Source organism: Boeremia exigua (assembly GCF_020726555.1).
Source record: "Boeremia exigua strain MPI-SDFR-AT-0100 chromosome Unknown C7974scaffold_3, whole genome shotgun sequence".
Classification (NCBI taxonomy): Eukaryota; Fungi; Ascomycota; class Dothideomycetes; order Pleosporales; family Didymellaceae; genus Boeremia; species Boeremia exigua.
The window spans coordinates 2,485,757-2,511,370 of NW_025763520.1; the positions used below are offsets into that span (position 1 = coordinate 2,485,757).

Sequence of the window (25,614 nt, forward strand, 5' to 3'; positions counted from 1 at the left end):
ACGTGCGCCGGGGAGGTGCTGCGGAAGTCGAATTCGGCATCTTCGGGAGCAGAGGGGGGCGTGCTCGGCGGCGTGGCGCCGGTGCTGTTGCGCGGGAATTTGGCATAGTATCGCGCTGGAGGGGTTCGGAGAGGGTGTGTGTCTATAGGGGAGTCGTCTGCGAGCGCTGGGTGGCCTGTGGGGGGCTCGATGTCTTTGTTGAGAAGGGCGTTGGACATCATGGCGGAGGTAGTTTGACGAAGATGTATTGCCGGATGCTTTGAAAGATGATTGACGAAGATGTATTGCTGGATGCTTTGAGCGATGATGGAATAGTATAACGGTGAATATAATGATCGATAACTGGGCCGGTTTTGGACTCGCTGGTATGCTCTTTACATATGCTTGTGTGGTTTGTAGGTCAGTGCAGATCGCTGCGGCGGACGCGTAACCCCGGTACGTCAATCGTGAGGCCACACCCTGTTGTGCGTTAAAATATCTATTTTCATGCATCGGCCGTCGAAAGTCGTGCGTCGGCCTTGGCTTGAGAAGCAAATGTCGACAGTCTTGCTTCCACTGGCTAATGGTGTGACGTCCGTCATGGGCCGATGCTATGGTGACTGAGCAGCCGCCAAGCCATGGGATTGTCAAGATTATGAGGACGAACTGCGCCTTCCCACGCTCTCACACCGCTTCAGCCTTTTAGAGATGGAAGTGCTGAATGGTATGGTCGATATTGAGCTTGTTGACCGCTGTATGCGTGCCCACTCTCACCGGCCTGTGAGGGTAACAGCTCTCTGCACATCCTGTGTGCTGCATATGCTGGTCACTTCAGTGACTTTCAAGTGGATTCTACATCCCTTGCAACACATCGTAGCTGTAGTGCGTATCGAGTCTTACAATGCGGTATCTGTGCTGAGCGTAGTATACCCTTGCTCGGTCCGTAACACCTCAGGGAGCGTGTCTGTGGTTGGAGTCTGCGCCTTCTGTCGTACAGCCGTATTGCACCACAGTCCCTCCGCTGTGACCATACTGTAAGTATTGCATCATGCAGGGAGAACGTGGTTGTATCTCTTGACGCTAATCTCGATAACGTATGCGACTCAGACGCCAAACATACCGGCTCGCCACGGGCGATAGGGAGTCAAGGTGACGTTCAACTTTACTCTATTTCTCGTCCGCAAGCAGCATGGCAGGTATAACGACCGCTGCCGTGTACCTGGTACAGGGCAGCCGTTTCGAACCCTGCGTCTCCCAAAGAACGGGTTCCATGGTTGGAGTCAGCCCCGCCTTGCACGTGAGGCTCTGCCGGACAGCACCGCACGTGACTTTTCATTCCCATTCTGTTGGTCATTAGCGTTCGACGGATCCGCACCGCGCGAGGTTCGTTGAGCGGCAAGCCGCTATCGCTCGAATGCCGCCCGTAATCTGGGGTGAATTTGTTGGGCAGTCTTAGACTTGAGGGCACCAACGCCTAGCCGCCTCGAGTGCCACCAAGCGAGCATCACAGCCGAGCGCATCGTGGGGAAGCTGGGGTCAGCGCGGCTCTTTGCTCGGGGCGTTGCTTGGTACTGGGCTGAAGGGAGCCCTGACGACGCGGGGAGCGGTGGATTCGACACATCGTTATCAAGGGAGCCTGCGACACCTACTCCAAAGCATCCATGGACAGAAACGTGGTCTCGGATCCAGCACAATGACTCGGATAAAGACACGGCGAGCGTCCCCGACTTGCTACCTGACTGAAATTTTGCCTCCGTGACCGGCCGAGCCGCGAGCGTGGCAGGGCGCCTGCCAATGCATGACGGAATGGCGTCCCACCTCCACATCGTTCAGTACCAACTATCTGCCAATGGCCATACCTGGCGTGCAAGCCGGCCCAACACCAGCCGAATCGCTACCAAACTGCTCTGCCGCAGCATGCACTTCTCTCCACCTTTCCCTCGCCAGCTGCAGCTGAACAGTGCGGTATTTCTGGGGTTGTCAGACCCTTTCACCGCAACGTTCCTCCCCACAGTCCTCGAAATTCCCGCACTCGCACTGTCGCCCTCCCAGCGCGTCCTTCGTACTCAGCCTCCCACGCGCCCCTGTGCTCTCTACGCCTTGTTGCGTCTGCCTAACACAGCTTGCGAGACTGGTGACTGAACATGCTGTGGCATGAGTTCGCGATTCCACGACGACCACGACCGAGATAGCACGAAGTCTCCTCAAACAACACTCGGTAGATCTACTCCAATTCGTGGATGGTCGCAACACCACCGACGCACAGATGGATTCACCCGTCTCTACAGCTGAGTTTCCGTCGCGGGGACCGGCAGTGAGAGCTACGTCAGCTGCGACACTTGTTCTTTGCTCTGTTTTCGTCATCCTCCGGTTGATGTCGAGATTCCTCGTGGTGAAGAAACCAGGATGGGATGACTACACCATGATCGCAGCATGGCTGCTAGCGTTCGGCGCAACGTTTTCCATCATATTCGGCACCACCAAAGGACTTGGTCGACACCAGGCTCACATTGAAGATGCTTGGCTCGAACCGATGCAACAGTCGGCGTACGCGTTCTCGGTACTCTATAACCCGGCTCTCATGGCAACCAAGACGTCGATCCTGATCTTCTACCTCGGGCTGTCGGAAACGCAAAAGATCTTTCGATGGGCGACTATCGCAACGCTCGTTGTCGTGAATGCTGGCGGCCTGGCCCTGACTGTTCTCAACATCGTCCAATGCCGACCAGTCAGTGCTGCATGGATGGTACCCGTGCCTCTAACAGCGCACTGCACCAACATTGTCACAATCTACCTGTCGTCTGCTCCGCTCAACATCATCACCGACCTTGCTATTCTGTTTCTTCCCATGCCTATCCTGACTAGCATGCGACTACCCAAGAAACAAAAGATTATCCTGGTCATCACTTTTGGATTTGGCATCTTTGTGGCCATCGTCGATGTTGTCCGTATTGCCTACCTTCAGGACGCGCAGCGAGCCACTCTCGTTGCGGCACAAGCTGATCGCACTGAAAGCGGTACGACACAGCGGAACACGAGTGACTTTTCGTGGTATGCCTCACTCTCGTTCATGTGGAGTACGGTTGAGATCAACGTGGGCATCATGTGCGGCTGCGTTCCTGCCATGAAGCCGCTGGCTCGACGATTCTTGCCGAGCTGGATCATTGACCACACGACATCACGTGGTAATTCAGGCACACACGCAAGCGACGAAGCGCAGTTCCACCCAGACATCCTAGAAGACTCGCGGCGCAGATCCGACCAAGAGACGCCACCCGATTCACCCATGAGCAAGCCTCCAGTCGCCTTGTCTGCACTTCGAGGAGCCGACGAACCGCTAGGCATGATGGACTTTCTCACCTCGCCAGATACAACCGACTTCCCACAAACGAACCGCGCAAGCACCGCAGTAACCATGGCCCCCACGCTGAGCACGCGACGTAATTCTATCACATTCTTCGACTTTGTCGACACTGGACAGAAGAAGAACATCACTTTGAGGAGTAACCGCGAATCCATCTATCCAGTCTTGATGGTCACCATCCTGTTCTTCATCTGGGGCTTTGCTTACGGCTTCCTGGATGTACTCAACTCGCGCTTCCAAGAGATTGCCAACATGAGCGATTGGCAAACTGTTGGACAGCACAGTGCATACTATGTTGGCTACCTTGTTGGCCCCCTGACCTTCGGACGGATCGTCTTTCAGGTCTGGGGTTTCAAGGTGTGCTATATGGTTGGGCTCGTAGTCTACGCCTGTGGAGCTTTGGTCTTCTGGCCTTCCGCTGTTCTCACCAACTTCCCAGCATTTCTCGTCTCGAACTTCATCGTGGGTGCTGGTCTGTCAACTCTGGAGCTCGCCGCAAACCCTTTTATTGCTCTTTGTGGGCCCCCTGAGTACGCTGAAGTGCGTTTGAATCTCTCGCAAGGTGTGCAAGCAATTGGCACAATCGTTTCGCCCCTACTTGCCAAGAAGGTTTTGTTCACTGCCAACGCATCCAACTTGATCGACGTTCAGTGGACATATCTTGGCATTTCATTCTTCAGCATTGCCCTGGCTGTGCTTTACTTCTACGTGCCACTCCCGGAGGCTACGAACGAGGAGCTCGAGACCGCCAGTAGGCGCCTGCCTGTCCCCAGGGATGCTTCAATCAAGATCGGCCCCTGGCCTGTCAGAGTTATCTGGATCAGTCTAGGGTTTGCCGTCTTTTCACAGTTCTGCTACGTCGGGGCTCAAGAGTCAACCTCAACCTCGTACGCCGAGTACCTCAGCCTGGTCAAACCTTCCGTCAACTATGTCAATCACCAGGCGGTCAGCCATACCGCATTCGCTGCCTCTCGCTTCTTGGCAGCCTTCATCGATGTGTGGGTCAAACCGCGCTTCAGTCTTCTGGTCTTCTACCTCGGTGCCGTTGCATTCTCGGTGGCAGCGTTTAAAACCTCTGGTTCCACTGGCACTGTCATGCTGGTGATGATCTACTTTTTTGAGGGTCCCCTGTTCCCGCAGATCTTCGCTCAGGGTATTCGTGGAATGGGAAAGCACACGAAGGACGCTTCAGTGCTCATCACATCAGCAATTGGTGGCGGTGCAGTCTTCCCACCCATGGCATTCGCCGCGCTCAAGATTCACGATGCCCGCTACGCTATGTGCGTTAGTGTCACTGCATTTGCTGCTGGAGCACTCTACCCCATCTGGCTCAATTCTCTACCCACTACCAGGCAGCAGTCAGACCCACGACGAGATGAGCAGACAAGGCGCGAGTCAGCGGCCGAAGAGAAGCGAAGAGAGTCCACGGGCCAGATGAAGCCCAGGACTTGGAGCAAGGTCAAAAACAGACTCAGCTTCGGCAATCACGAGAAAGACCAAATGCCCTCTGTAGAGCACAGGGAGAGACGCAGCTGGCCCGAAGGCCTAGCTCCAATTCCAGGCAGTCTTGACATTACACCAGAGCGAAGGGAGTCACAGGCCCTCTCAATACAGAGTTCAAGCAGCAGCTCGGACAGCGACGCGCCGGCTCGGTGAGGTGCACTATTTTTGATTATGAATTGCATTGCGTCACGGCGTTATGGGTATACCACGGGTGGCCCTTTGAATTTAGTATTCACGGCCTTGACATTGTATTACCAGAATCCGCGTCTTGAGCGGATCTGTATCATATAACTTTAACAATTCTATTAACGATAAGAACCTACTTGCCTAAAAGACTTGACTTGCTGTTCTGCAACGTTTCTCAGCCTCCAGGATTCCCACGAGCTCGTGATTCCGACTGAGCATGTAGGCTATGCAATGACCGAACATTAAACGTATTCACGTGAGACCATCTGCAGTCGCCAATCACGGCGCTTTGCGGCAACTGACTAGACGTCGGCTGTCAGCAGCGTGTGGTACTCGGCAACAAACTCGATGGAATCGCGCCGCGCATGCCCACCAGTCCAATTCGTACATCCGGGCTGTAGTTATGAATCGAGAAATCTAATCACACTGCTACAGCCAGCCCGTGTCTACAGCCTTGCTGTGAATTGCGTGTCGTGGTTCGGCAAGACGGTTGTGGCGCGAGCGTACCTCGGCATCTCAGTGTTCTCCACCCCCGCGATCCTGAACGTCTGGGGTTGGCGCGACTCGGCTCCGCGACTACAGGAGGTTTATAGTGCTGATGCTGCTGTCAGATACTTGACATATTTGACCAAGCGAGTGCAGTCTCATCTCTACATCTGCTCGCTGTGATTGTCTGCTTGCTGTACTTGTTCGCTGTTCTTATAACACACCACACCTCCTTGATCCCCAACAGCAACCGCCACAATGGTCGGCCAGAAGCAGCCCGTCTACGTGCTCGGCGTGGGCATGACAAAGGTAGATATGCCTCAACTTTAGGAAGTACGGCAACTCACACGCGCAGTTCATCAAGCCCCGCGGCAAGGTTGACTACCCGGAGCTCGGCTTTGAGGCTGGTGTTAAGGCCATGCTTGATGCGCACATCAACTACGACGACGTCGACCAGGGTGTCGCATGCTACTGCTATGGCGACTCAACGTGCGGCCAGCGCGTCTTCTACCAGTTCGGCATGACCGGCATCCCCGTGTACAATGTCAACAACAACTGTTCGACAGGCTCCACAGGCTTGTACATGGGCAGGAACATGATTGCCCACGGAGCGGCCGACTGTGTGCTTGTGGTCGGCTTCGAGAAGATGTTTCCCGGCTCGCTGCAGACGTTCTTCCAGGACCGCACCAATCCCACTGCGACGACCAACTTGATCATGAAGGAGACAAGGGGTATCACGAAGGCACCTGGTGCTGCGCAGCTGTTCGGCAACGCAGGCCGTGAGCACATGGAGAAGTAAGTCTTTATCACCACAACTTCACCATCCCTACTAACAACACCCAGATACGGCTCCGAGCTCAAGGACTTCGCAGAGATCGCCCGCATCAACCACGCCCACTCCAAGAACAACCCCTACTCGCAATTCCAAGACGAATACACCCTCGACCAAGTCATGAACTCGCCCATGATCCACGAGCCCCTCACAAAACTGCAATGCTGCCCGACCTCCGACGGCGCCGCCGCCACCGTGCTCTGCAGCCAGTCCTTCCTCGACGCGCGCCCAGAGCTCAAAGACCAGGCCATCCTCATCGCCGGCCAGCGCCTCGCAACCGACACGCCCGCGCTCTTCAACCGCTCCGCAATCGACCTCATCGGCGCCGGCATGAGCGAGCTCGCGGCCCGCGACGCCCTCGCCGAGGCCAACACGTCCCCCGACGAGGTCAAGGTGTGCGAGCTGCACGACTGCTTCTCCGCCAACGAGATGGTCACCATCGAGGCGCTGGGCCTCGCGCCAAAGGGCAAGGCCCACGAGCTGATCCGCCAGGGCGGCATTACGTACGGTGGCAAAGTCGTGATCAACCCGTCTGGCGGGCTGATTTCAAAGGGCCACCCGCTGGGCGCGACGGGGCTGGCGCAGTGCGCGGAACTGGTGTGGCATCTGCGCGGGTGGGCGAACAACCGCAGTGTCAAGGACACAAAGGTTGCGCTGCAGCATAACTTGGGCTTGGGTGGTGCGGTTGTGTGCACGGTGTATAAGCGTGCGGATGGTAGTGCGGCGCAGGACTTGACGGATGAGCAGGTCGGGAAGGTCACGGGGCTGGGGTACAATCCGGCCACGCAGGCGAAGGGGTGGACGAAGGCGCAGGTTGACGGCGTGAGGAGTCGAAAGGCGAGGAGCGAGTGGGCGTTGCAGGATGTGGGGGACAAGGTTGAGGCGAGGTTTTAATATGCGAATGGGCGTGGTTCCTGACTTGCTTGTTAGGCGTTGACTTGCTTGTTAGGCGTTGACTTGCTTGTTAGGCGTTGACTATTGTAAGAGTGTCAGTTCGGTGTCGCTATGGCAAATAATGGCACGTTGCTGCGCTGCAGAGTACAGGGTAATAACGTCTTTGTGTCTTGATGAGTCTAAGATCTAGCACCAAGTCCAACACCATTGATCTCGCCTTCGCTATGCAAAGCTACAAGCAATCCGCAAGCAAAATTCCAAACGCCTCGCTGTGTGAAGCCAATCATGGTATCACCACCGCGCCTCACTTCTTCGGCTTCGGGACCTTCTCGTACGCATTCGGACTGGGCGCCCTCTTGGTCTTCCTCCTCGGCTTGCCGCCCTCGCCTGCGCCATGGTCATGCTCGCAGTCATCGTTGTCGTGGTCGTGTGCCGGCTTCCTCGCGCGTCGGGAGCTTCTGCTAGGCCGCGCGGTGCTATTGTCCGGCTCACTATCCGAGTCGTCAGAGCTCGAGCTGTCAGAAGACTCGTCGCTCGACTCGCCGGCTTCGCGGGGGGCGTGGTATATGCAGCACACTAGGATTTGTCAGCAACTGCGCCTGCTGTGCAGACATGAGGAGTGCAGGAGTGCCTGGTGAGGCTCTTGCGTACCTTTGCTGCTCTTCTTGCCCATGCCCTCGTTGTCGATCACGTCCTCGGCCCATTGGATGTGGCGTCGCTCTTCGGGTGCGGCGCGCAGGCGCAGTACTCCCGACGGCGCGGAGAGGCGCAGGACGGGGGTGGGACGGGTCTGTTGTACGGTGTGGCTGCCCGTGTCGCCCGAGGGCGTTGCGGTGCGCGAGGGGACGGTCGACATGGTGTAGCTGCTGCGAGAGTTCCGGACTACAAGATTGCAGGGCGGGAGTTCGGGCCTACGAGGTGCAAGGTGTGAGGGCAATTATTGTCCGAGGTTGATGAGAGAGTAGCTTCGGTTGGACCCTGGTTGGGACGCGGGGCTTGCGCAGGGTCTCGCTCTCGGTGTCGGGGATGTGGAGGGCGATGGCGGGGGATGAGGTTGGTCTGTAGTCTTTGCGTTGTGGGAAGCGGCGGTGAGCGGCGCGCGAGGTGAAGTGTCGTGCTGCACTCTTTGCTGGACGGCTGTGATTTGTCTACAGAAGGCGGCTAGTGCTGCGTCATTGCTGTTCCGCATCTGGTGATTTGCACAACACCACATCACGACACGGCCTCAAAGGGACAAACCCCACTGGCACGACGTGAGGTGAGCGTCCACGCTAACACGAACACGGTGTTCCACTGTACTTGTTCATTGTGTTCGCTATCGGTTCAACAACTCCTACCTCGTGCGGTGGCCTTGACCAATCACCGGACGTCACATCGGTGCAGCTGGAGAGCACATCGCCGAGAAGGGTAGACTCGAGTGCATGTTGTTCAGCATGTTGAGGTCACGCTCGAAGAGAAAGCGTTGTTGATGAACGCCAATGGCTTGTGGATGCCCGCTTGTGGGAAGAACATACCTCGCCAAGGCGAGGCAGTTGGAATGGCCAAATGAGGAAGAGACGTTCAATTACTCTGAAGCAGACCGTCTCCGAGAGGAAGCCTTCAGACGCCAACATGATCCGTATCGAATGTCTCGGTGCAACGATGCGTACCACCACCCCTGGAGCACCGCATCGGACGCAGCCGTACGACTCACGCACCGTATTGTGCGCGTATCGCACGTTCCATTGGCGTTGTACACAGGAACGTGGTTGGATGTTTGTGCCAGCCAGACATCGCACAGGCTGCACTGTTAGTCTGCAACACGCGAAGCTTGACGCTCCTAAGCAAACAGCATCCATGTCAATAGAACACACTTCTAGTCTTCTAGACGGCCAATGTCATCATACTCTCGCCAGTGTTGAGAAGCAGGCTCTTCACAAAATCTTGGGGAGATGGCGGTAATTTGCGGTCTTATGAAGGGGATGCCCCGTCGATCGGCCGGCTCAACGAGATTGGCACTTCGTTGGTGTTGTTGAAGCTGACCGCTTGCAAGACCATGTGCAAGGCTACCCTGCCGTGCCCGAGCAGCAGCCGACGACGAATCGATAAGAGACAACGCGTCCCGCCAACCGCAGTCGTGGAGTTAGTACCACTTCTGCTTGCCTTCGGTTATCGCGTGATGTTCCCCGGTGCAGAATCGTCACCAGAAAGGAGGAGCCTCGCATCGTCTCATGCACAGGCAGCTAAGTATACTTGCAGGCTGCCGTGCGATCTAAACCGAGGCCGGCAAAGCTAATCTAAGAAGAAGCTGGTCGGAGAGATGTGCTTGGCCCCAACGTCCCGCAGCGCAAACCGCAGCCACCGAGCGGCCCTCGGAACAGCTGGATGCAGACGCCCGGTCCGCGCTGGAAGCTGCACAAGTGGGTGAGGCTGTGGCACTGTGGGCGCGGGAAATGAAGCCACGCAGGCCGAAAGTTCTGGACTGGCGGCAGTCCACTTTGCTGGAATAGGGGAAGAATGCACTTGGCCCGACGGGGTGGCCTAAAAGCTGTCGCCGGGCAACTCGAAGAATTTGTGCAGCGTCGAGGGAACGGTAGCAGCAGCTCCAGCAGCTGACACGAGCAGTTGTCGCTACTTGCCACCGAACACCTTGAGTTTGAGCCTCAGGGGGCAGCGCTTCGCGGCGCTGTTGTGTGGCCTGCAGGCACGACGTCGAACCCTGTCGTTCATCTGGCGTCTGGCCAATCGTCGCCGCTGCCTTCCCCGCTAAGATGGGTTCCTGCACTAGCGGCCTAAAGCGCACGGGATCTTCGCTGTTTCTAAACAACGGGCACGGCGCAGCAGCCACTCGGTCATTCAGGAGGGCGGCTCTGATGCGCGTGGGCAGTGGATGCGATCTTCTCGGGCTGCTGGGAAGACACGAGCGTGGAGGTGAAGTGAGGGCGGCTGCGATGCAGATGTATGCACTTGAACACAAGCCCTTTGTTCTGCGGGGACTGCGAGTAAATAGCGCAAGAATGCACCGAGCAGATCAAACACCGTGGCTGACCCTGCGATTCACTACGCCGCTGGCTTGACCCGTGCAACGGCCCACTTGTGCCAATAGGAGGCGCCTGTCATCGAGACCTGCCGGACTCCAAGCTCCTCTCGCGAAGTGCGGCGCCTCATCTAGCTGCTGCCGCCCGGCTTTCCCTCTTCCCTCACCTCACTTTGTGGGCGCCGCTCTTTCGTAATCCTCCACAGAGTTTACCAGCTCGCAGTCCGTATCTTACCCCAGTCATTCTTTTTTGGGCCCGGAGAGCAGCGTTCGTTTGACCGACACCGATTACATACCTACTCCCACACATACACCGCACTTCTGCACATACATACACTCGCTTGGCCATATACGACCGCCCCACGACCTCACGCTGTTAATACTCAATCCCACACGGCCTGGACCACTCATACGTCCGGCATACACAACGACCATCTGAGACCCGCCCCCGGTTTACGTCTGCCTCGAATATAGTGCTAGCAACCCCGGATTGGCGGAGGAGGAGAAACATTGTGAAACCATGCAGCACCGCCATTTGCACCACTTCGCGGCGAGGGCCGTCGACCTCTCTGCGAGCCGCACAATGGTCGAAGAAGCCAGCAAAGTCCTCGTCGCCCGAGCCACCACAACATGTACCAACGAAAGCGATCCAGGCTGCACAAAGCCGACACAGGTCCCGATGCTCGCCATCGCCCTTGCCATTGTGTAGGTAGTCTGAAGCTGGTCCTGTGTCTCCGCTAACTCCGTGCAGTGTCCCGATTGTCGGCATCGCAGTCGTGCTGTTCTTCCTGCACCGCAGGAATCAAAAGAAGCTGGCCGAGGAGGACAAGGACAAGTACCGCTCGATGGACTTTGGCTTGGAGACCAAGGGGGGTCGCGTTGGCGTGAAGAAGGGGCCTGAGATGTCGGTCACCGACATTGAGAAGGAGATGAACGGCACACACGGCCGTGGAATCTCGCTGGAACACGGAAGCCCGTATATTATGCCTGTTGGCCTCCACGGCTCGCGCGAGTCGTTCCACTCGCTCTCAAGATCCAACCAAGATCCCCACGACCCCTACCGCCCCGTGACCTTCATGACCGATGGTGCGAGCGTCCGCAGCTCAAGCCGCGGGTATGGAAAAGACAACGGCTCCGTTTACACAGCATCGAGTGCCGGAACGAAGGGGAGAAACGGCGATGGTCTCGGCCTCGGTCTTCTGCAGAACGCGCAGAGGATGTCCACGTCCAACCCTTTCCACGGCGAGTCCTTGTCTCCCGACAGCACAAGGTCGCCCGTCCAGTTTCCCGACCCATCCGCCCAACCCCTTAGCCCGCTGAACCCCCGAGCGAACGATCAGTTCCCTGCGCCCAAGTCCCCAGAGATCAAGGAACAATTTGCCGCCTTCAAGCCTACCACCGATGTCCCCAAGATCATGATCCCCGATGCCGAAGTCAAGAGCAAGTCGGTTAACAAGTCGCCTGTCGATCGAGCTGCCAGCTTCTCTCCCCGTATCCAGTCCCAGCAGGGTGTCGTCTCTCACGCTCCGTCACACAGCATTGTCAGCACGTCCAGCTACGGTGATGCTTTCCAGGTCACACCGCCCTCGCCTCGCCAGACCCAGCCAACCATCCACGAGCTTCCCACACCTGTTGCGCCTGCACCTCTACGTCCTGCAAACGATGCCCGACTAAGCATTGCTGAGTTCGGCCAGAACAACAACCGCCTGTCTATGAGCTTACGCCCCATGCCTCCTGCGCACGACGACCCTGAGGAGAACCCCGAGGACCGCGCCAACCGCATTCGATCATTCTACAAGGAGTACTTTGACGACTCCAAGCCTGAGCCTGCCGGCGGACACCAGTACACCGACTACTACGAGGATTACAGTTCTGAATATCTCGATGGCGCTCTTTACGACCCGCAAGGAAGGGGCTTCGTTGCTGCCCAGCCCAACGCACCCTTTGCTGAGCCCATTGTCCGCCGAGCTATGACACCTCCTCCACGAGCACCTCCTCGCTTCCGCAGCGGCACTGTCACCGGCACCGGCCCGCACATGTCCAACGGCTCCATGGCATCATCGCATTACCCTCCCCGCAACATGTCTTCAATGAGTGGACGTCTCGCTGCACCTACACCCAAGAAGCCCCTGCCCCCGCCATCCGCCCTCTCCTCGCTGCCCACACCCGCGAAACTGAACGAGAACTCCATGATCTTCGACGCCGCCGACTTTGCTCCCCCGATCTCGTACCGTGACAGGCAAAATGGCATGCGCCCCGACAGCCCACTCGGCGCGCCCAGGCCCTACAGCCCTGCCGTCCAGGCGCACACTCCCCTCGCCAGCTCCTATGACGATCTTGCCGTCATGCCCAGCCCGCATCTGCTCCGCCGGTCCGGCACCTTCACAGCGCTCGACTTCGCGCCGCCGCCCAAGTTCCGTAACGACGGCACACCGTCCCGCCCTGGGTCGGCCGCAGGCTCCGTGCGCTCGAACCGCTCGGCCATGTCCAACAACGCCCAGGCCGCGATCCGCAACGGCGCCAACCGCGTCAGCCGGATACCCAAGGAGGTCGTCACCACCCGCGACAACATCATGGATCAGCTGCGACCGCAGATGAGCCTCGTCAGGGGCGCGTAGTCGCTCCCACTCCTGCACTCACGCCTTGACGACAATCCCCCGCTCCGACCAGCTCACCGGCTGAGCTTCCCCCGCCGACAACCCAAGCTCACTCCTCGACTCTTCGCTTCTGCATGTGACGACTATGGCCTATGGCGTAGATAGCATTCATTTGTTCGTTCCTCAGCTTCAGCTTCAGCTCTAGCTTCTCCCGCAGCATCTTCATGCGTCTTTGCATCCCTCGGGATCCCTCTCCTTCTTTTCTTGCGTGCGCCCAAGTAGTGTACATAGGGCGCTTCTTCCAGCGATGCGATTAGCGGCAAGGCTCGGCGTTACAATGTCTAATTTCTATTCTGAGGCGCGGATATATACTGTTGGATGGTGAAGTTGAGTAGAGATGATTGAGAGTTTTGTGCGAAGAGCAGATGGGTGTAGACGGTGGGTGGCTGTGATCTGTGTGACATAGAAGAGAAATAAGTTATATACCGTTAAAAGCATGCTTTTCTGAGAGTGGATGTGTTCGTAATATCAGCAGCGCATTTGCACAAAAGAGCATGTGTGGTCGCTGTCGTGCCTTCCTTTACTGGTAACATGGACCCTGGAAAGCACGACTTCACTCTTACACAACGACAGACTCTTTCTCGTCTTCTTCCCTCTACACACGAATTCCGTCCATCTCCTCCTTACCCCGTCTCCGCGAAGAAGTTTCTTGGACAAGGCTGCCAAGTAATGTACTGCTGGCGGGGTACCTGCAGGCTCAGCCACGTGCGTGAGACGTCTCTTGCAGATCAGGCTGACACAGTAGGTGACTCCAACACCACCACCATGGAATACGAACCTACGGCCTATAGCGCAAGCGAGGAAGGGTGTTCTCCGGACTCGTCTGTGGATGTATCTGTCGAACCCCTCGACCTGTCCAAAATCACGAAGAGCGGGCTTTGCGAGCAATGTCAGAAGTTAAGGAAGGAAGATCTCGTGAACGAAAGCACAGAGCCCGGGCCTGTAATCCACCACGGGTCCGTATTATCAATGCTGCACCGCGTGCGACGCGGGTGTCCGTTCTGCATGTTTCTCTGGAAGCAACTGCGCATTCCAGAGTTCTCCGAGTTCCGGTCATGCAAGGTCTGGTCCCGTCGTCGTATAAACCATGATTTGCTCCTGAAGGGCGAATCAGAATTCTTTGTTTATGCGAGTGAGTCTTCTCTGAGAATGACCAAAGGCTATGGTACTGCGTCAGCGTCATTTGTGACCGATGCGTACCCTCTTAGTCATTCGAGTGGTAAGTCGCGAGGAGCTTTGAGTCATTGCAGACTGTGTCCAACAAAGCAGGCAGAACAAAACCTTTGACAGGAGACACGGGCTCACCTGGAACTATGGAGCAGATAACGCAATGGTTGAGAGATTGCAGTACAAACCATCCAAAATGTCTCATTGGGCTTGACGAAGCATTTGTCCCGACTCGCTTACTGGATGTGAGTACATGGCACAGCTACGGAATTGTACGTTTGGTTATGTCTCGGACGCGCCTCAGACGTCGAGAACCATACGTTGCATTGAGCCATCGTTGGGATGATCTGGTCAGGGCCACATCTACCACGAGAACGAATGTCGCTGCTCGACTCGAAGTACTGGATACCAAAGCATTGCCTCAACGCTTCGTAGACGCCATTAAGGTAACTAGCAGCTTGGGTATCAGGTATCTCTGGATCGATTCACTTTGTATTCTACAAGATGATGCATCAGACTGGGGAACGGAAGCAGCACTCATGAGCAATATTTATCGCAACGCACACTGCACAATATCCGCCTCGTTGTACTCCAGGGAACCAGCAGGCCTCTTTCGGAGGTTCGAGGTCGAGAACGACTCAACAGAAATGATCGTTGACGACAAGGATGGGAGACCAACATCTATTCGCGTTTTCAAAGAACTAACAAGTTGGGAATCACTTCTCAAAAACAGTCCACTTCAAAACCGTGGGTGGTGCCTCCAAGAGCGCGAGCTCTCCCCGAGAGTATTACATTGGACAGTGGAGCAGGTGCTTTGGGAATGTCGCACGTTGACAATGTCTGAACATAGCTCTGCAAGGCAGCAAATTATAAGACAACGTTGGGCCTCGTTCCGAGCTTTTGACAACATTGGGACTGTTGCCAATTCTGAGCTGCTCGGTCTGTGGCACCGTACAGTCGAAGAATATACTAAGAGAGAGCTTTCGATCACTCAGGACCGTTTCCCTGCTCTGGGCGGCATGGCTCGTGTCGTTAACGAGCGATTGGAATCTGAATATCTAGCTGGACTGTGGGATACCAACATAATTCGAGATCTTCTTTGGTATATTGGAGACTCCTGGAACACTGTGTCACGCAGATTTGATGCATACATTGCGCCGTCTTGGTCCTGGGCTTCCCTGAGCGGCCCAGTTTGGTTTTTGCCCGTCTTAGATAAGTCGAGACTCGGACCGGTAACCATTACGCATCATCATATCGCCCTTTGTACCTCAGACCCTTACGGAGCCGTCAAGTCTGCAAGTCTACATGTTAGGACGCCTGTGCTTGCCGGCTTCATCGAAAAGAAAGGCGACATTTGGTGCTTCGTATCAGAGAAAAACTTGGCAGGGGACAACTTCCCTGCCATCTACGGACACGTGGATTTCGACATCGCGGCCGAGGCTGAGCAGGTACATGCGGTGAAATGCATTCCTCTGGTCGACTACCCTGAAGAGATGACGGATGGCCCCGACATATATCGGGGCCAAGGTCTCGCGCTCGTTCCAGTCGGCGATTCGGGTAATACGTACAAACGAATCGGGGTCTCATGGCATGTTGATGCAGAATTATTCGCAGGGCTCCCTGCTGAAGATATCATCATTGTCTGACCTTGAACGGGAATTCGATCTTTCGAAGGAAGCCTCCGGGCATGCTTGGAATACACGTGTTTTACTGGCGGCGATTTAGATAGGTGCTTGCTTAGTATCTAATGACATATTTCTCTCATTCAACGGTGAAGTAAGCAGACTTGAACAGACGACGGAAATCAGCTGGACGGCTTTAATCCTACCGCTCTTGTTGTGACAATCAAGTTACATTCATTAAGCTGCTGCACTTGGGATTCTAATACACTCCAAATGCGTCAACGATCTGGTTTTCTGCTGATTTGACTAAGTGAGGGAAGGTATATTTGATTCAATAGCAGAGGTCTTATTGGAAAACCCCTAGACACGATGAGCTGCAAGATGTCCAATCATGACTAACTGATTGGGCATAAGACAGCTGTCTCTTGCCAGGCGACAAATGTTAAACCACGGGAGGTGAAGGTAAAGTAGAACCATCACAGTTAGCGAGATTAGCGTCTAACCGTCACCAGCCGATTCACCTTCAATCTCGAAGCTCTGACCATTCGCTTGCGTGCTATTGCCTCTCGACTACTTGACCCCGCTCTCGCGACGTTGTCCGTTTACCTCAACCTCGTACCGCAAATAGCTATTCCCGCCAGCAACGACTCCGAGGTTTCGCCCCGGCCAGGCTCTTCTAGCGCGCAATGGCTGATCAACAGCGACGCCCGAGGTTCGTGATGTGCCAGAATGAGCGAACGTAACTGACAATGGCCTCAGCATGGCAGCCCGCGAGGGTTCTATCGTAACAGTCATTCTTGTGCCGCAGAACACCGAGTACAAAGTGCACAAGGCCATCTTGATGGAGCACTCTGAGTACTTCAAGAAGGCCCTTACCGGTTCGTGGAAGGAGGCGGAGGAGCGCACCGTTAGACTTGAAGAGGTTGATGACAGTACCTGTACGATCATACGTGCTTTGTCTCAACGTAAAGAGGGAACTAACAGTGCTAGTTGACGTCTTTGTGGATTGGTCATACACACAGAAAATAGGGACAATTTTAGAGGGCTTTCTCTATCGAGAACTGGAACAAGCTATGATCAAGTGCTACATTTTCGGAGATCGTTTCCAAGCACTCGGATACAAAGCTGCCATGCTTCAGCACATCTTCGAATTCTTCGATGGAGGCTTTCCTGTAGTAATATGTCACGAGGCCATCATCACTGCTTTCGCACACCTGCCACAGGACGACATTATCCTCGAACTGCTGGTGGACTTTCAATGCAACGCTTCTGTTTACCACCGCGGGGAATATGGCTACCAAGATGTCACGAAGCTTCCGCACCAGTTTTTAGTGCGTGTTGTGCAGCGTTACAGCGAGGAAGATACAAAAGAGTGGGGGATTTACGCAGACAAGTACCGGCTCGAGAGTACATCAAATTGAGACGGATCACGTTGGCCAAAGAACTAGATCTAGCGTAGCAGTCAGAGTGCATACCAACGCAACTGCAAGGAAGAGCGAAGCGGTAATCTACAACCAGCGGAAGATTGATCATTACGGTTACTTGCTAGCTTTACAGTCACATGCAAATAGAAAAGTCAAGCTCGACTGCTATTTTACCTGACCAAGTTCCAAACAAACATCTGCGCTTCCTTTACTTCATCGCTGTACCGACCCCTACCGCTTTCGCAAACCCTGACCTCGTCGTACTCTCCACACAGCACCTACCTACCACTTGCAACCCAGCATGTCAGGCGGGAACCTCACTAGCAACAAGAGGCTCACGCGTCGCTTCGTGTAAGTTGAGGGTCCGAGTGCCGCCTTTGCTGCTTCTGACACGAGTCTAGTGGCCATGCGCGTGCTGGCATGGCGCTTATAAAGATTGGCCATGAAAGCACCCCGTACTACGTCCACAAGAGCTTGCTCACTCAGCACAGCGAGTATTTCCAACGTGCGCTCAATGGCAGCTGGAAGGAAGCAGAGGAGGGTGTCATCACGCTTGAAGACGTTGAGTGCAATACCTGTGCGTTGGCTTTATGCGGTTACAATGATGGCTTACTGACATTGCATTAGTTGATATCTTCGTGGAATGGCTCTATACGCAGAAAGTGCCGAAAAAGTACTCGGAATGGCTGAAAGACACTCTCACTCCAGATATTTGGCAACGCAAAGCAGTGCAGATGGCTATAGTTAAAGCCTGCCACTTCGGAGATCGTTTCTTGGTTTCGGAGTTCGGTCGCATCGTTGAACGCACCTTCATCTGTTACATAGTAACGAGTGAAGACGATCTCTACTATGAGGTGATCGCGTACGCGTACGAACATTTGTCAACAAAAAGCCTGATCTTGAAGGCAATGATCGATACTCATTGTGCCACCTTCACTACAGATATGGACGAAAAGGTCCCTGGAGAGGTCGATCACCGCGAAATACTTCCTCGAGAGTTTCTTCTAGGTGTGATGCTGAGATACGCTGAGATAACGCAAGACCAAGACAAGTGGATTCAACTCAGCTGTGACTATCATGATCACTCTTCGCTAGAGGAGGTCCTGGAAGATGACCTAGACGACTTTACGGATACAGAAGCGGAGTGATATTAAGCTGAGATGAGTTTCTTAAAGGCATTCGGGCTTGACTAACAAGGTCGAGTAACGATACAAGGTATCTTACAATGGTACACTTGCAAGACTCATATTCCGAGCTCACAAATAACGATCGCCTCGATATTAGATAATCTGAGGACTAGCAACAGACACTGATTGAAAAACATATGATCGGGACAATAAACACTCACTCTCACCTTCACTGTGCATTGACCTCTTGTCGTCGCTCCTCCCACGTCTTCCCTCGCACACAAACTTATCTCACACATTCGTTCCCACTCTAACATGGCAACTCAAAGCTGGTCTGGCTCGACAATCGAAGTAGTGACGCAGAACTATGGGTAAGCCATCCACATCCTCTCCATTTAAACTAAATGCCAATTCTCAACATAGGGAGATGATGCGCGACGATGTTGTCAAGCTCAAGATCGGCGCAGACCACGTCGAATACTTCGTACATCCGGGATTTCTGCTACAGCACTCAGAGTACTTCAGAAGGTTACTTAACGGGAACTGGAAAGAAGTGGCCGAGGAAGCTATCTGTCTAGACGACGTCGACTGCAAGACCTGTAAGTGACTGCGTGGGTAGCTGAGAAATTGCGCTTACCATTTGCATAGTCGAGATCTTTCTGCAATGGCTGTACACCCAGCGATACCCCACAGACGATCAGTTTCGCGCGGAAACTCCCCCCGGCAGCACCTCAGGCCGAGCCATGCAACTCGCGAGAATCAAGGCGTGCGAATTCGGCGACCGCTTCATGGCCAGTGGCTACCTTCTCGCGTCTGAGAACGCGCTTATTGACAGTCTGATCGTCGATACTCAAATCCCCTTCTATGACACCATCATCTACGCGTTCACTCACTTGCGATCCGACAGCCCGATCCTACAGGCTTTGATCGACTCGCACTGCTTCTGTTGGCACGAACAGTCAGACACCGAGAAGAATGGGGAACTGCAACTTCGATCGCAGCTCCCCCACAGCTTTTTGCTTGGTGTTGCGTTGAGGTATATGCAAACCCAAGACGGCCAACGGAGGCTCTTGGATCGCTGCGACTACCACAAGCATAGCACGGACAACGAAAGGGGAGATAACTGCACTATATCGTGCGTTGATGACTTCGAGACCTCGTCCGCCTATGGAATATGACCAGGGAGAACAAGGCAGAATCCCGTTGTGGGGTTTGAACGCACAAGCAAAAACAGACAATCATTCTGAGCTGCCGAAACAGGAGCGACACCAAGAAAGAGCCTAAGGGGTTAGCTTGGGAGATGTCGGCGCAAACCGTCTGTAGAAATGGTGCATCTTATATTCAATGCTATGCAAGTAAACAGGTACCCCATCAATGGTACCTTACATACCGTTTGTGGCGCCAGTAACTCCCCTGTGCTCCTATGTGCACAACCCTACTCCAAGCCCTATGCATGTACAATCAAAAAGTGCAGTTTCCAGGTGCGATACAAATCAGTCAACACCCCCATCGTATCGGCGTAGAAGCTCTTCGTCGATATCCATGTGGTTGATACGCTTCTTGGTGAATTCAAATGCAGTGAAGAAAATGGCGTTGACCACGCAGGAACGAGACATGGAAACACCCAAGCCTAGAAAAATTAGTTCGATTTCGTATGTGAGGTCTGGTTGAGACGCACCTCGATACATCCGCGGGTTTAGGAATTGGATTTTTGGCCTCGTCTGCTTGTCCTTCCCGCCCACAAGACAGTTGCGCTGATAGATACTCTTCGCAGTATCGATAGGGAAGATCTATACGGTTAGCCACTTGATATGATCAATATAGGGGGAAAGCATACACATGCCCAGCTGACAAGACCGCAAAGTCCTCCAGCGATGACGACAGCCAAAGGGTGTGTCGGAGAAGTTCCTCGTGCATTGGCTAGAATCTGTTTGACGCTTTCATACGTGACAAAATAGATACCGGTACCAATAGAATCTCGCACTATAGCTGATCAGTCTCTGCTTGAGGGTTTTATGTTCCATATCCTTACACAGGTGCAGGTGAAAGCCAGAGTAGAGGCCCGACCACCCTCGATGTCTCACTAGATTCTGTGCTGTCTTGAAGGTTCCAAGGTTTTGGTAACTCTTCCGTATCGCATCGTTTTGTTTACAGCCATCGTTGCGCTCTGCCATCAACACGGATATCTGGGCGCTCAGCTTAGTCAATTCGAATGGGCCTGTCTCCTGGTCAGCCTGGACGTCAAAATCGTAGACTGTATGACTGACAAGCAATCGCCGTTATCGTAGCGCCAGCAGTCGCTCCTGCAAGCCCAAAGCACGATATCGTCGAGAATGTGGGCCAAGCACCCTTTGTGTTTGCGGTCACAAGCGGCGAACTCCCGGTTGCTTGATATATCCAGTCGTCGATTGTGTATTTAGAACGCTGATAGATCGAGAAAGAAACGGTGCGGACAAGGGTAATACTGGCAAGGGGCGACCAAACGCCTGCGCAGAAATGTTAGCATGCGCCCTGATCACACCAGTGATAACAGCCGTACCTCGCCAGAACCCGTGTAAACCCTCGGTCTGATATGTGTGGCGTACGCAGTCGCTGAATGAATTGAACTTATAGCTTCTCGGGGTCAGCAGTACTCGTCTAAGTCTATGACGTGCACGTACGCTTGAAGGCGCGTCTTCACAGAATCGAGAGGGTACTGTGAACTTTTAGCTGTAGTCCTTGTATGAAAGTGACCTGTGATAGTTCGACATACTGCGACGACTGTCGAGAGTAAACTGCTAGAGCTCGCTGCGACCTCGGTCCTGTATTTCTTGGTCCATCTTTTGGCCTGCTCGCTGCGCAGTACGGCGCGCGACACGTCCGTGAGATCTCTTGGAGGTCCGGCGATGGTGTTGAGCCGCTGTCTCGTCTCCTCCTGCTCAGGCATACTGGCTATCGCTAGCTGTGGAAGACGCGGTGTCTTCCTACGGCGATCGCGACTGGGCCAGTAGCCGGGCAAGCTCCATCAAGACCGCTGGAAGGTCAGGCTGACAAAGGCGAAGAGGTTGCGCGACGGCGGCGGAGCGGTTGTCTGGCTGGCTGCGAGTGAGGGCTGGTGACAATGGCTGTGATATAGCTGCGCTGCGTCTTGGGTCGGGAAGCACGATGATGCATGCTGTGGTGGGGTCAAGCTTCGAAACGACCTAAATTGCTATTGGCCGCAGCGCGGTGATCTAACCAACGACATATCTCTTGACCGGACGTTTCAAATCACTCATGCAAACCACTGCGCCATTCATCAATTGTCACTGATTCACGTCTTCGCTTGTTCAGATACAATTGCTGTCAGAAGCACATGGCAATGCTGGACTTGGTGGTTCAGCATCGATTCATACAGCGGTCAAATGCGGGGTCTTCCAATCATGAGCATGTGAAGCTCGAAGCCACACCACATTCAGAGAGCTTCGACGAATCAGACCACGGTCGGATGATTGTAACGACACATCAAATGCCCTGTTTGGAGTTTGGTTCGCTACACCTTCTGCACCTCAGTGTCGTGTGCGACAAATGTTTGATGATGTCTTGCAGCGACAGTGTACCTAGTACTTACTGCACCCAGGCACGTCTGACCAGCCACTTGGCACTTTTGTACGATCCAACCCGTTCTGGTACTGCTACGGAATACTTCCATTTAGGGCGCATACACTTCAACAAGAAAGATCCATGACGCGATTATTGGGCCTCCTTCTCAGATGCTGCATTCTGCCAGGTGGCTGATCAGACATACCTGGGTGCAGAACGTGGTGCAGCCGAAGCATGCTACGTCTGCCGTGTCCAAACTACCGGCCGCGGACGTGGTACTCAACTATGCATGTATGACAGGCGCAGCTCAGACACTTGTACCTATGTATCATGCCATATACACATGATCATAGTTGCACGTCTGGTACAAAGCGAGTCCCACTGCACATAGTGCTATTGCTCACTTCTGTCACCCTCAGCACCGCGCTGAATGTAGCCACGTATGCTCAACCTGAACGCCAAAAACATGCAAAGCTATTTTGTGGATCACTGTCGCCGAAGACGTACTCCTAAAATCAGTCCTTCTTGCCTACGATCCTGCGCAGCTCCTCCTCGTCCTTGGAGTACTCTGTACGCAGCTTATCCTGCGTATCCACGCCCTTCTTCTTCTTGTCACTGGTGAAGCTGCCAACAAGCGCCTCTTTCAGAGTATTGCGGTCATTATCCACCCGCTCGAGTTGGCCATGCCGCCTCAAGCTTTCTTTGTGCCAGCTGATTTGTCCTCCATCTGCTTCTCTGTGTTTCTGAGCGTTTAGCTTAGCGGCACGAATCGATGTCCTTGCGTAGACGAAGAGTAAGCCGGCCATGGTGAGAGCAGCTAACGGTGCCATGATCGTCTGTCTGAGCTTAGTCATTGCACATGCTGTCTCGGTTCAGGAGAACCCACCCGGCCATTGATTATACCACCACCCCGCGAGAGGCGGGCAGGTGCATTATTCGAGTGTGGTTTTGAGCTCTCGTTCATGCCATCAGCTCCTTTTGGTGTTGATAGCCTTCCGCCCATGTTGAAGGCAGCTGCGCGAGATAACTAGAGATTTCGTAGATTCAACCAAAGACGTGCGAATGCAAAGCGCACATCGGTGAGCGTTACTTTACTACCCAGGATAGTACAGCTGTCGTGTGCGTGAAGGTGCTGCGGCTCACTGCGTGATCATACGATTTGTCGCAAAGCACCAGCTAAAATCGATGAGGTCAGCGAAAGAGGCATCGAGAGCGGCTTAGCGCCATGCACGCCATTCGCGCTGAACCTCGATGTTTCCGTCATAGCCATCTTGGAAAAGTCGATTCTTCTCATATTTTGCGTTCTCTGCGCGCCATACAAGTCGCGCAGCGCGTTGCATAGTGACGAATCCTGTCCCTTATGTCAACAAACATTCGTGCAGCCTTCTAGACCACGATCTCGCCGCTCACCAAGCAAGTGGAGCTTTTCTGCATCCGGACCAGCCGACCATAGGAGCTTACAAACAGCCAATTGCAAATCCATTCTAGCTGTCCTTGCGTCATTCTATAAGTTGAGGTAGTAACCCACTTGCAGCGTTAATGCGTAGAACAATTGTTTGTAGGCTACGAGCTCACACACCGAGTCTCTCCCACAGTACCCCTCCTTCCTCGAGCTTCCTATCGCGGTCCCACTTCCCTATCGCCAAAGCAACACTGGCTTCTGCGCGCCTTTCGAACCTGTCATCCCACTTCTCCACATCCGCAGTCAGAATGGCTCCCATCGAGAACACCGAGGAGGCAGACTACCTTGTCATTGGTATCGGTAGCGGAGGTATTGCCTCTGCACGACGAGCTGCGAAGCACGGCGCAAAGGTTATCGCCGTCGAGTCGAAGCGCTATGGTGGTACCTGCGTAAATGTTGGCTGTGTACCCAAGAAGGTCACATGGAACGCTGCTGCGATTGCGGAGACATTCAAAGACGCAAAGGCATACGGTTTCCAGGTTAAGGAGCAGCCCGAGTTTGACTGGCCACACTTCAAGAACAAGCGCGACGCCTATGTCAAGCGCCTGAACGGTATCTACGAGAGAAATCTCGACAAGGACGAGATCAAGCACATCAAGGGACGAGCGAAGTTCGTTGCCAAGAACGAGGTTGAGATTGCGCTCGACAACGGAGGCACTCAGCGTGTCAAGGCGAAGCACATTCTCATCGCTACCGGTGGCCGACCAAAGAAGCCTGATATCCCTGGCAAGGAACTCACCATTGACAGCGATGGCTTCTTCGACCTTGAGACGCAACCGAAGAGCATCGCTACTAGCGGCGCTGGATACATTGGCGTCGAGATGACCGGTATGCTACACGCATTGGGCACCAAGACACATTTCTTCATTCGTGGTGACAAGCTTCTGCGAACTTTCGACCCCATGATCCAGGATGCCGTCACGAAGGAGTACGAGCGCCAGGGCATCAACCTGTACAAGGGCTCGTCAATTACCAAGGTCGAGGATATTGGTAACGGCATGAAGCGCGTGACCTACCAGGAGAACGAGTCAAAGAAGGAGAGCACTGTCGAGGTCGAAGCTGTCCTTTTCGCGACCGGTCGCGTTCCCGAAATCGAAGACCTACACATCAAGGACTTTGGCATCAAGCTCAACGAGAAGAACCATATCGTAACCGATGACTTCCAGAACACTTCCATCGATAACATCTACGCCATCGGCGATGTCTGTGATCGTGGCTACGAGCTGACACCCGTTGCTATTGCGGCTGGTCGCCGTCTGTCAGATCGCCTGTTTGGCGGCAAGAAGGACGCACACCTTGTCTATGAGAACGTCCCTAGCGTTGTCTTCGCTCATCCTGAGATCGGTTCCATCGGTTTGACGGAACCAGAAGCGCGTGAAAAATTCGGCGACAAGGTCAAGGTTTACAAGGCAGAGTTCACGGCTATGTACTTTGCCATGATGGAGCCCGAGGAGAAGCAGCCCACAGCATACAAGATCGTCTGCGTCGGTCCAGAGGAGAAGGTCGTCGGTCTGCACATCCTGGGTCAAGGCAGTAGTGAGATTCTGCAGGGCTTCGGTGTGGCGATTAAGATGGGTGCCACAAAGCAAGATTTCGACAACTGTGTGGTAAGTCCAGTCCAGCCCGTTCCACTTCATTCCTTCCGTTCCCCCGGCCACGTGTGCCATGTGTCACGATGGCGGGTGAGGCGCATGGTGACTCAAGCACAACAACGTCGTATTAGCGGGGAAGCGAACTTGGCATACATGTGTTGCTTGATCTCGCTAACTCGTTCTGCAGGCTATTCACCCCGTCTCTGCTGAGGAATTGGTCACCATGACCTAAACCCATCAGGAACGCTCGGCTTATCTAGCATGCAAGAGGTAGATCAGGCATCCATACACGACGAACACGTAATAGATCAACGCAATACCAAATTCGCCTCAAGCAATGAGGGAGCACCTTCTGCATTTCTACAGTGGTTTGTGATACGTATGAATCATCAAGCAAGTCTCCAACTACTCTCGTACCATCCGTATGCGTTGCTCCTAGGTCCCACACTATGCCTTCATTTACCGGCATGAACGCTACGAGAAGCGATTGCAAGCCCTGCATGAGGGACGAGCTTTCCCCGCGCTTCGCTTGCAACCGTTGTTTTGTTGCATGCATGCGATATCACAAAGGCTTTGGCATTGCATGCACCCCATCGCAATCGATAATTCGATGAATGTCTCATAAGCCGATTCGAAGGGGCACTGTATCTAATAGGGTTCATGCAAGCCCTCTCCGTAATCCAGGGCAGCCACGTAGGTACAATCCACACCTCCATCTCAGTTTCCAGAAGCACTACCCCAC

The 25,614-nt window shown here is 54.2% G+C and overlaps 10 protein-coding genes across 10 annotated transcripts; 7 read left to right on the forward strand and 3 right to left on the reverse strand.

Annotated features, from left to right (window-relative positions):
* Positions 1-2,025: 2,025 nt before the first annotated feature.
* C7974DRAFT_135874 (major facilitator superfamily domain-containing protein) lies at positions 2,026-5,035 on the forward strand. Its single transcript, XM_046135472.1, has one exon. It carries the CDS (start codon positions 2,246-2,248, stop codon positions 4,997-4,999), a length of 2,754 nt encoding a protein of 917 aa, XP_046000658.1. The 5' UTR covers positions 2,026-2,245; the 3' UTR covers positions 5,000-5,035.
* Positions 5,036-5,615: 580 nt separating this feature from the next.
* C7974DRAFT_135898 (non-specific lipid-transfer protein) lies at positions 5,616-7,331 on the forward strand. Its single transcript, XM_046135474.1, has 3 exons — positions 5,616-5,827; positions 5,874-6,313; positions 6,362-7,331. The coding sequence occupies exons 1-3, from the start codon at positions 5,777-5,779 to the stop codon at positions 7,242-7,244; spliced, it is 1,374 nt and encodes a 457-aa protein (XP_046000659.1). The 5' UTR covers positions 5,616-5,776; the 3' UTR covers positions 7,245-7,331.
* Positions 7,331-8,144, reverse strand: C7974DRAFT_135892 (type 1 phosphatases regulator YPI1). Its single transcript, XM_046135473.1, has 2 exons — positions 7,896-8,144; positions 7,331-7,820 (listed from the first exon to the last, which is right to left on the reverse strand). Exons 1-2 carry the CDS (start codon positions 8,098-8,100, stop codon positions 7,549-7,551), a joined length of 477 nt encoding a protein of 158 aa, XP_046000660.1. The 5' UTR covers positions 8,101-8,144; the 3' UTR covers positions 7,331-7,548.
* A 2,636-nt stretch (positions 8,145-10,780) lies between these two features.
* On the forward strand, positions 10,781-12,878 carry C7974DRAFT_410595 (uncharacterized protein; the record flags this gene model as incomplete). Its single annotated transcript, XM_046143480.1, has 2 exons — positions 10,781-10,965; positions 11,012-12,878. The coding sequence occupies 2 exons, from the start codon at positions 10,781-10,783 to the stop codon at positions 12,876-12,878; spliced, it is 2,052 nt and encodes a 683-aa protein (XP_046000661.1).
* Positions 12,879-13,473: 595 nt separating this feature from the next.
* On the forward strand, positions 13,474-15,836 carry C7974DRAFT_331119 (heterokaryon incompatibility protein-domain-containing protein). The gene is made up of 2 exons (XM_046139092.1): positions 13,474-14,136; positions 14,187-15,836. The coding sequence occupies exons 1-2, from the start codon at positions 13,587-13,589 to the stop codon at positions 15,728-15,730; spliced, it is 2,094 nt and encodes a 697-aa protein (XP_046000662.1). The 5' UTR covers positions 13,474-13,586; the 3' UTR covers positions 15,731-15,836.
* A 1,595-nt stretch (positions 15,837-17,431) lies between these two features.
* C7974DRAFT_410597 (uncharacterized protein) lies at positions 17,432-18,278 on the forward strand (the record flags this gene model as incomplete). Its single annotated transcript, XM_046143481.1, has 3 exons — positions 17,432-17,481; positions 17,532-17,707; positions 17,758-18,278. The coding sequence occupies 3 exons, from the start codon at positions 17,432-17,434 to the stop codon at positions 18,276-18,278; spliced, it is 747 nt and encodes a 248-aa protein (XP_046000663.1).
* A 294-nt stretch (positions 18,279-18,572) lies between these two features.
* Positions 18,573-19,435, forward strand: C7974DRAFT_373850 (uncharacterized protein; the record flags this gene model as incomplete). Its single annotated transcript, XM_046140126.1, has 3 exons — positions 18,573-18,628; positions 18,681-18,856; positions 18,906-19,435. The coding sequence occupies 3 exons, from the start codon at positions 18,573-18,575 to the stop codon at positions 19,433-19,435; spliced, it is 762 nt and encodes a 253-aa protein (XP_046000664.1).
* Positions 19,436-19,564: 129 nt separating this feature from the next.
* C7974DRAFT_331121 (mitochondrial carrier domain-containing protein) lies at positions 19,565-21,400 on the reverse strand. The gene is made up of 8 exons (XM_046139093.1): positions 21,010-21,400; positions 20,918-20,952; positions 20,797-20,870; positions 20,525-20,743; positions 20,290-20,475; positions 20,095-20,240; positions 19,936-20,047; positions 19,565-19,887 (listed from the first exon to the last, which is right to left on the reverse strand). The coding sequence occupies exons 1-8, from the start codon at positions 21,181-21,183 to the stop codon at positions 19,751-19,753; spliced, it is 1,083 nt and encodes a 360-aa protein (XP_046000665.1). The 5' UTR covers positions 21,184-21,400; the 3' UTR covers positions 19,565-19,750.
* A 748-nt stretch (positions 21,401-22,148) lies between these two features.
* Positions 22,149-23,089, reverse strand: C7974DRAFT_135948 (uncharacterized protein). Its single transcript, XM_046135476.1, has 2 exons — positions 22,705-23,089; positions 22,149-22,654 (listed from the first exon to the last, which is right to left on the reverse strand). Exons 1-2 carry the CDS (start codon positions 22,819-22,821, stop codon positions 22,334-22,336), a joined length of 438 nt encoding a protein of 145 aa, XP_046000666.1. The 5' UTR covers positions 22,822-23,089; the 3' UTR covers positions 22,149-22,333.
* On the forward strand, positions 23,062-25,116 carry C7974DRAFT_135978 (uncharacterized protein). The gene is made up of 3 exons (XM_046135477.1): positions 23,062-23,334; positions 23,414-24,887; positions 25,060-25,116. The coding sequence occupies exons 2-3, from the start codon at positions 23,529-23,531 to the stop codon at positions 25,102-25,104; spliced, it is 1,404 nt and encodes a 467-aa protein (XP_046000667.1). The 5' UTR covers positions 23,062-23,334; positions 23,414-23,528; the 3' UTR covers positions 25,105-25,116.
* Positions 25,117-25,614: the final 498 nt, after the last annotated feature.

Bases quoted from the DNA above. Each gene is read 5' to 3' on its own strand.
- C7974DRAFT_331119 (XM_046139092.1), top strand. From the start codon at position 13,587: ATGTACTGCTGGCGGGGTACCTGCAGGCTCAGCCACGTGCGTGAGACG. The intron at 14,137-14,186 runs GTAAGTCGCGAG...CCAACAAAGCAG, and splicing joins CCCTCTTAGTCATTCGAGTG to GCAGAACAAAACCTTTGACA.
- C7974DRAFT_135892 (XM_046135473.1), bottom strand. From the start codon at position 8,100: ATGTCGACCGTCCCCTCGCGCACCGCAACGCCCTCGGGCGACACGGGC. The intron at 7,821-7,895 runs GTACGCAAGAGC...GACAAATCCTAG, and splicing joins GGGCAAGAAGAGCAGCAAAG to TGTGCTGCATATACCACGCC.
- C7974DRAFT_331121 (XM_046139093.1), bottom strand. From the start codon at position 21,183: ATGCCTGAGCAGGAGGAGACGAGACAGCGGCTCAACACCATCGCCGGA. The intron at 20,871-20,917 runs GTACGTGCACGT...GACCCCGAGAAG, and splicing joins GTGAAGACGCGCCTTCAAGC to CTATAAGTTCAATTCATTCA. The intron at 20,476-20,524 runs GTCAGTCATACA...ACCAGGAGACAG, and splicing joins TACGATAACGGCGATTGCTT to GCCCATTCGAATTGACTAAG.
- C7974DRAFT_135948 (XM_046135476.1), bottom strand. From the start codon at position 22,821: ATGGGCGGAAGGCTATCAACACCAAAAGGAGCTGATGGCATGAACGAG. The intron at 22,655-22,704 runs GTGGGTTCTCCT...AAGCTCAGACAG, and splicing joins GTGGTATAATCAATGGCCGG to ACGATCATGGCACCGTTAGC.
- C7974DRAFT_135898 (XM_046135474.1), top strand. From the start codon at position 5,777: ATGGTCGGCCAGAAGCAGCCCGTCTACGTGCTCGGCGTGGGCATGACA. The intron at 5,828-5,873 runs GTAGATATGCCT...TCACACGCGCAG, and splicing joins TCGGCGTGGGCATGACAAAG to TTCATCAAGCCCCGCGGCAA. The intron at 6,314-6,361 runs GTAAGTCTTTAT...AACAACACCCAG, and splicing joins GGCCGTGAGCACATGGAGAA to ATACGGCTCCGAGCTCAAGG.
- C7974DRAFT_135874 (XM_046135472.1), top strand. From the start codon at position 2,246: ATGGATTCACCCGTCTCTACAGCTGAGTTTCCGTCGCGGGGACCGGCA.
- C7974DRAFT_135978 (XM_046135477.1), top strand. From the start codon at position 23,529: ATGGCTCCCATCGAGAACACCGAGGAGGCAGACTACCTTGTCATTGGT. The intron at 24,888-25,059 runs GTAAGTCCAGTC...CTCGTTCTGCAG, and splicing joins AAGATTTCGACAACTGTGTG to GCTATTCACCCCGTCTCTGC.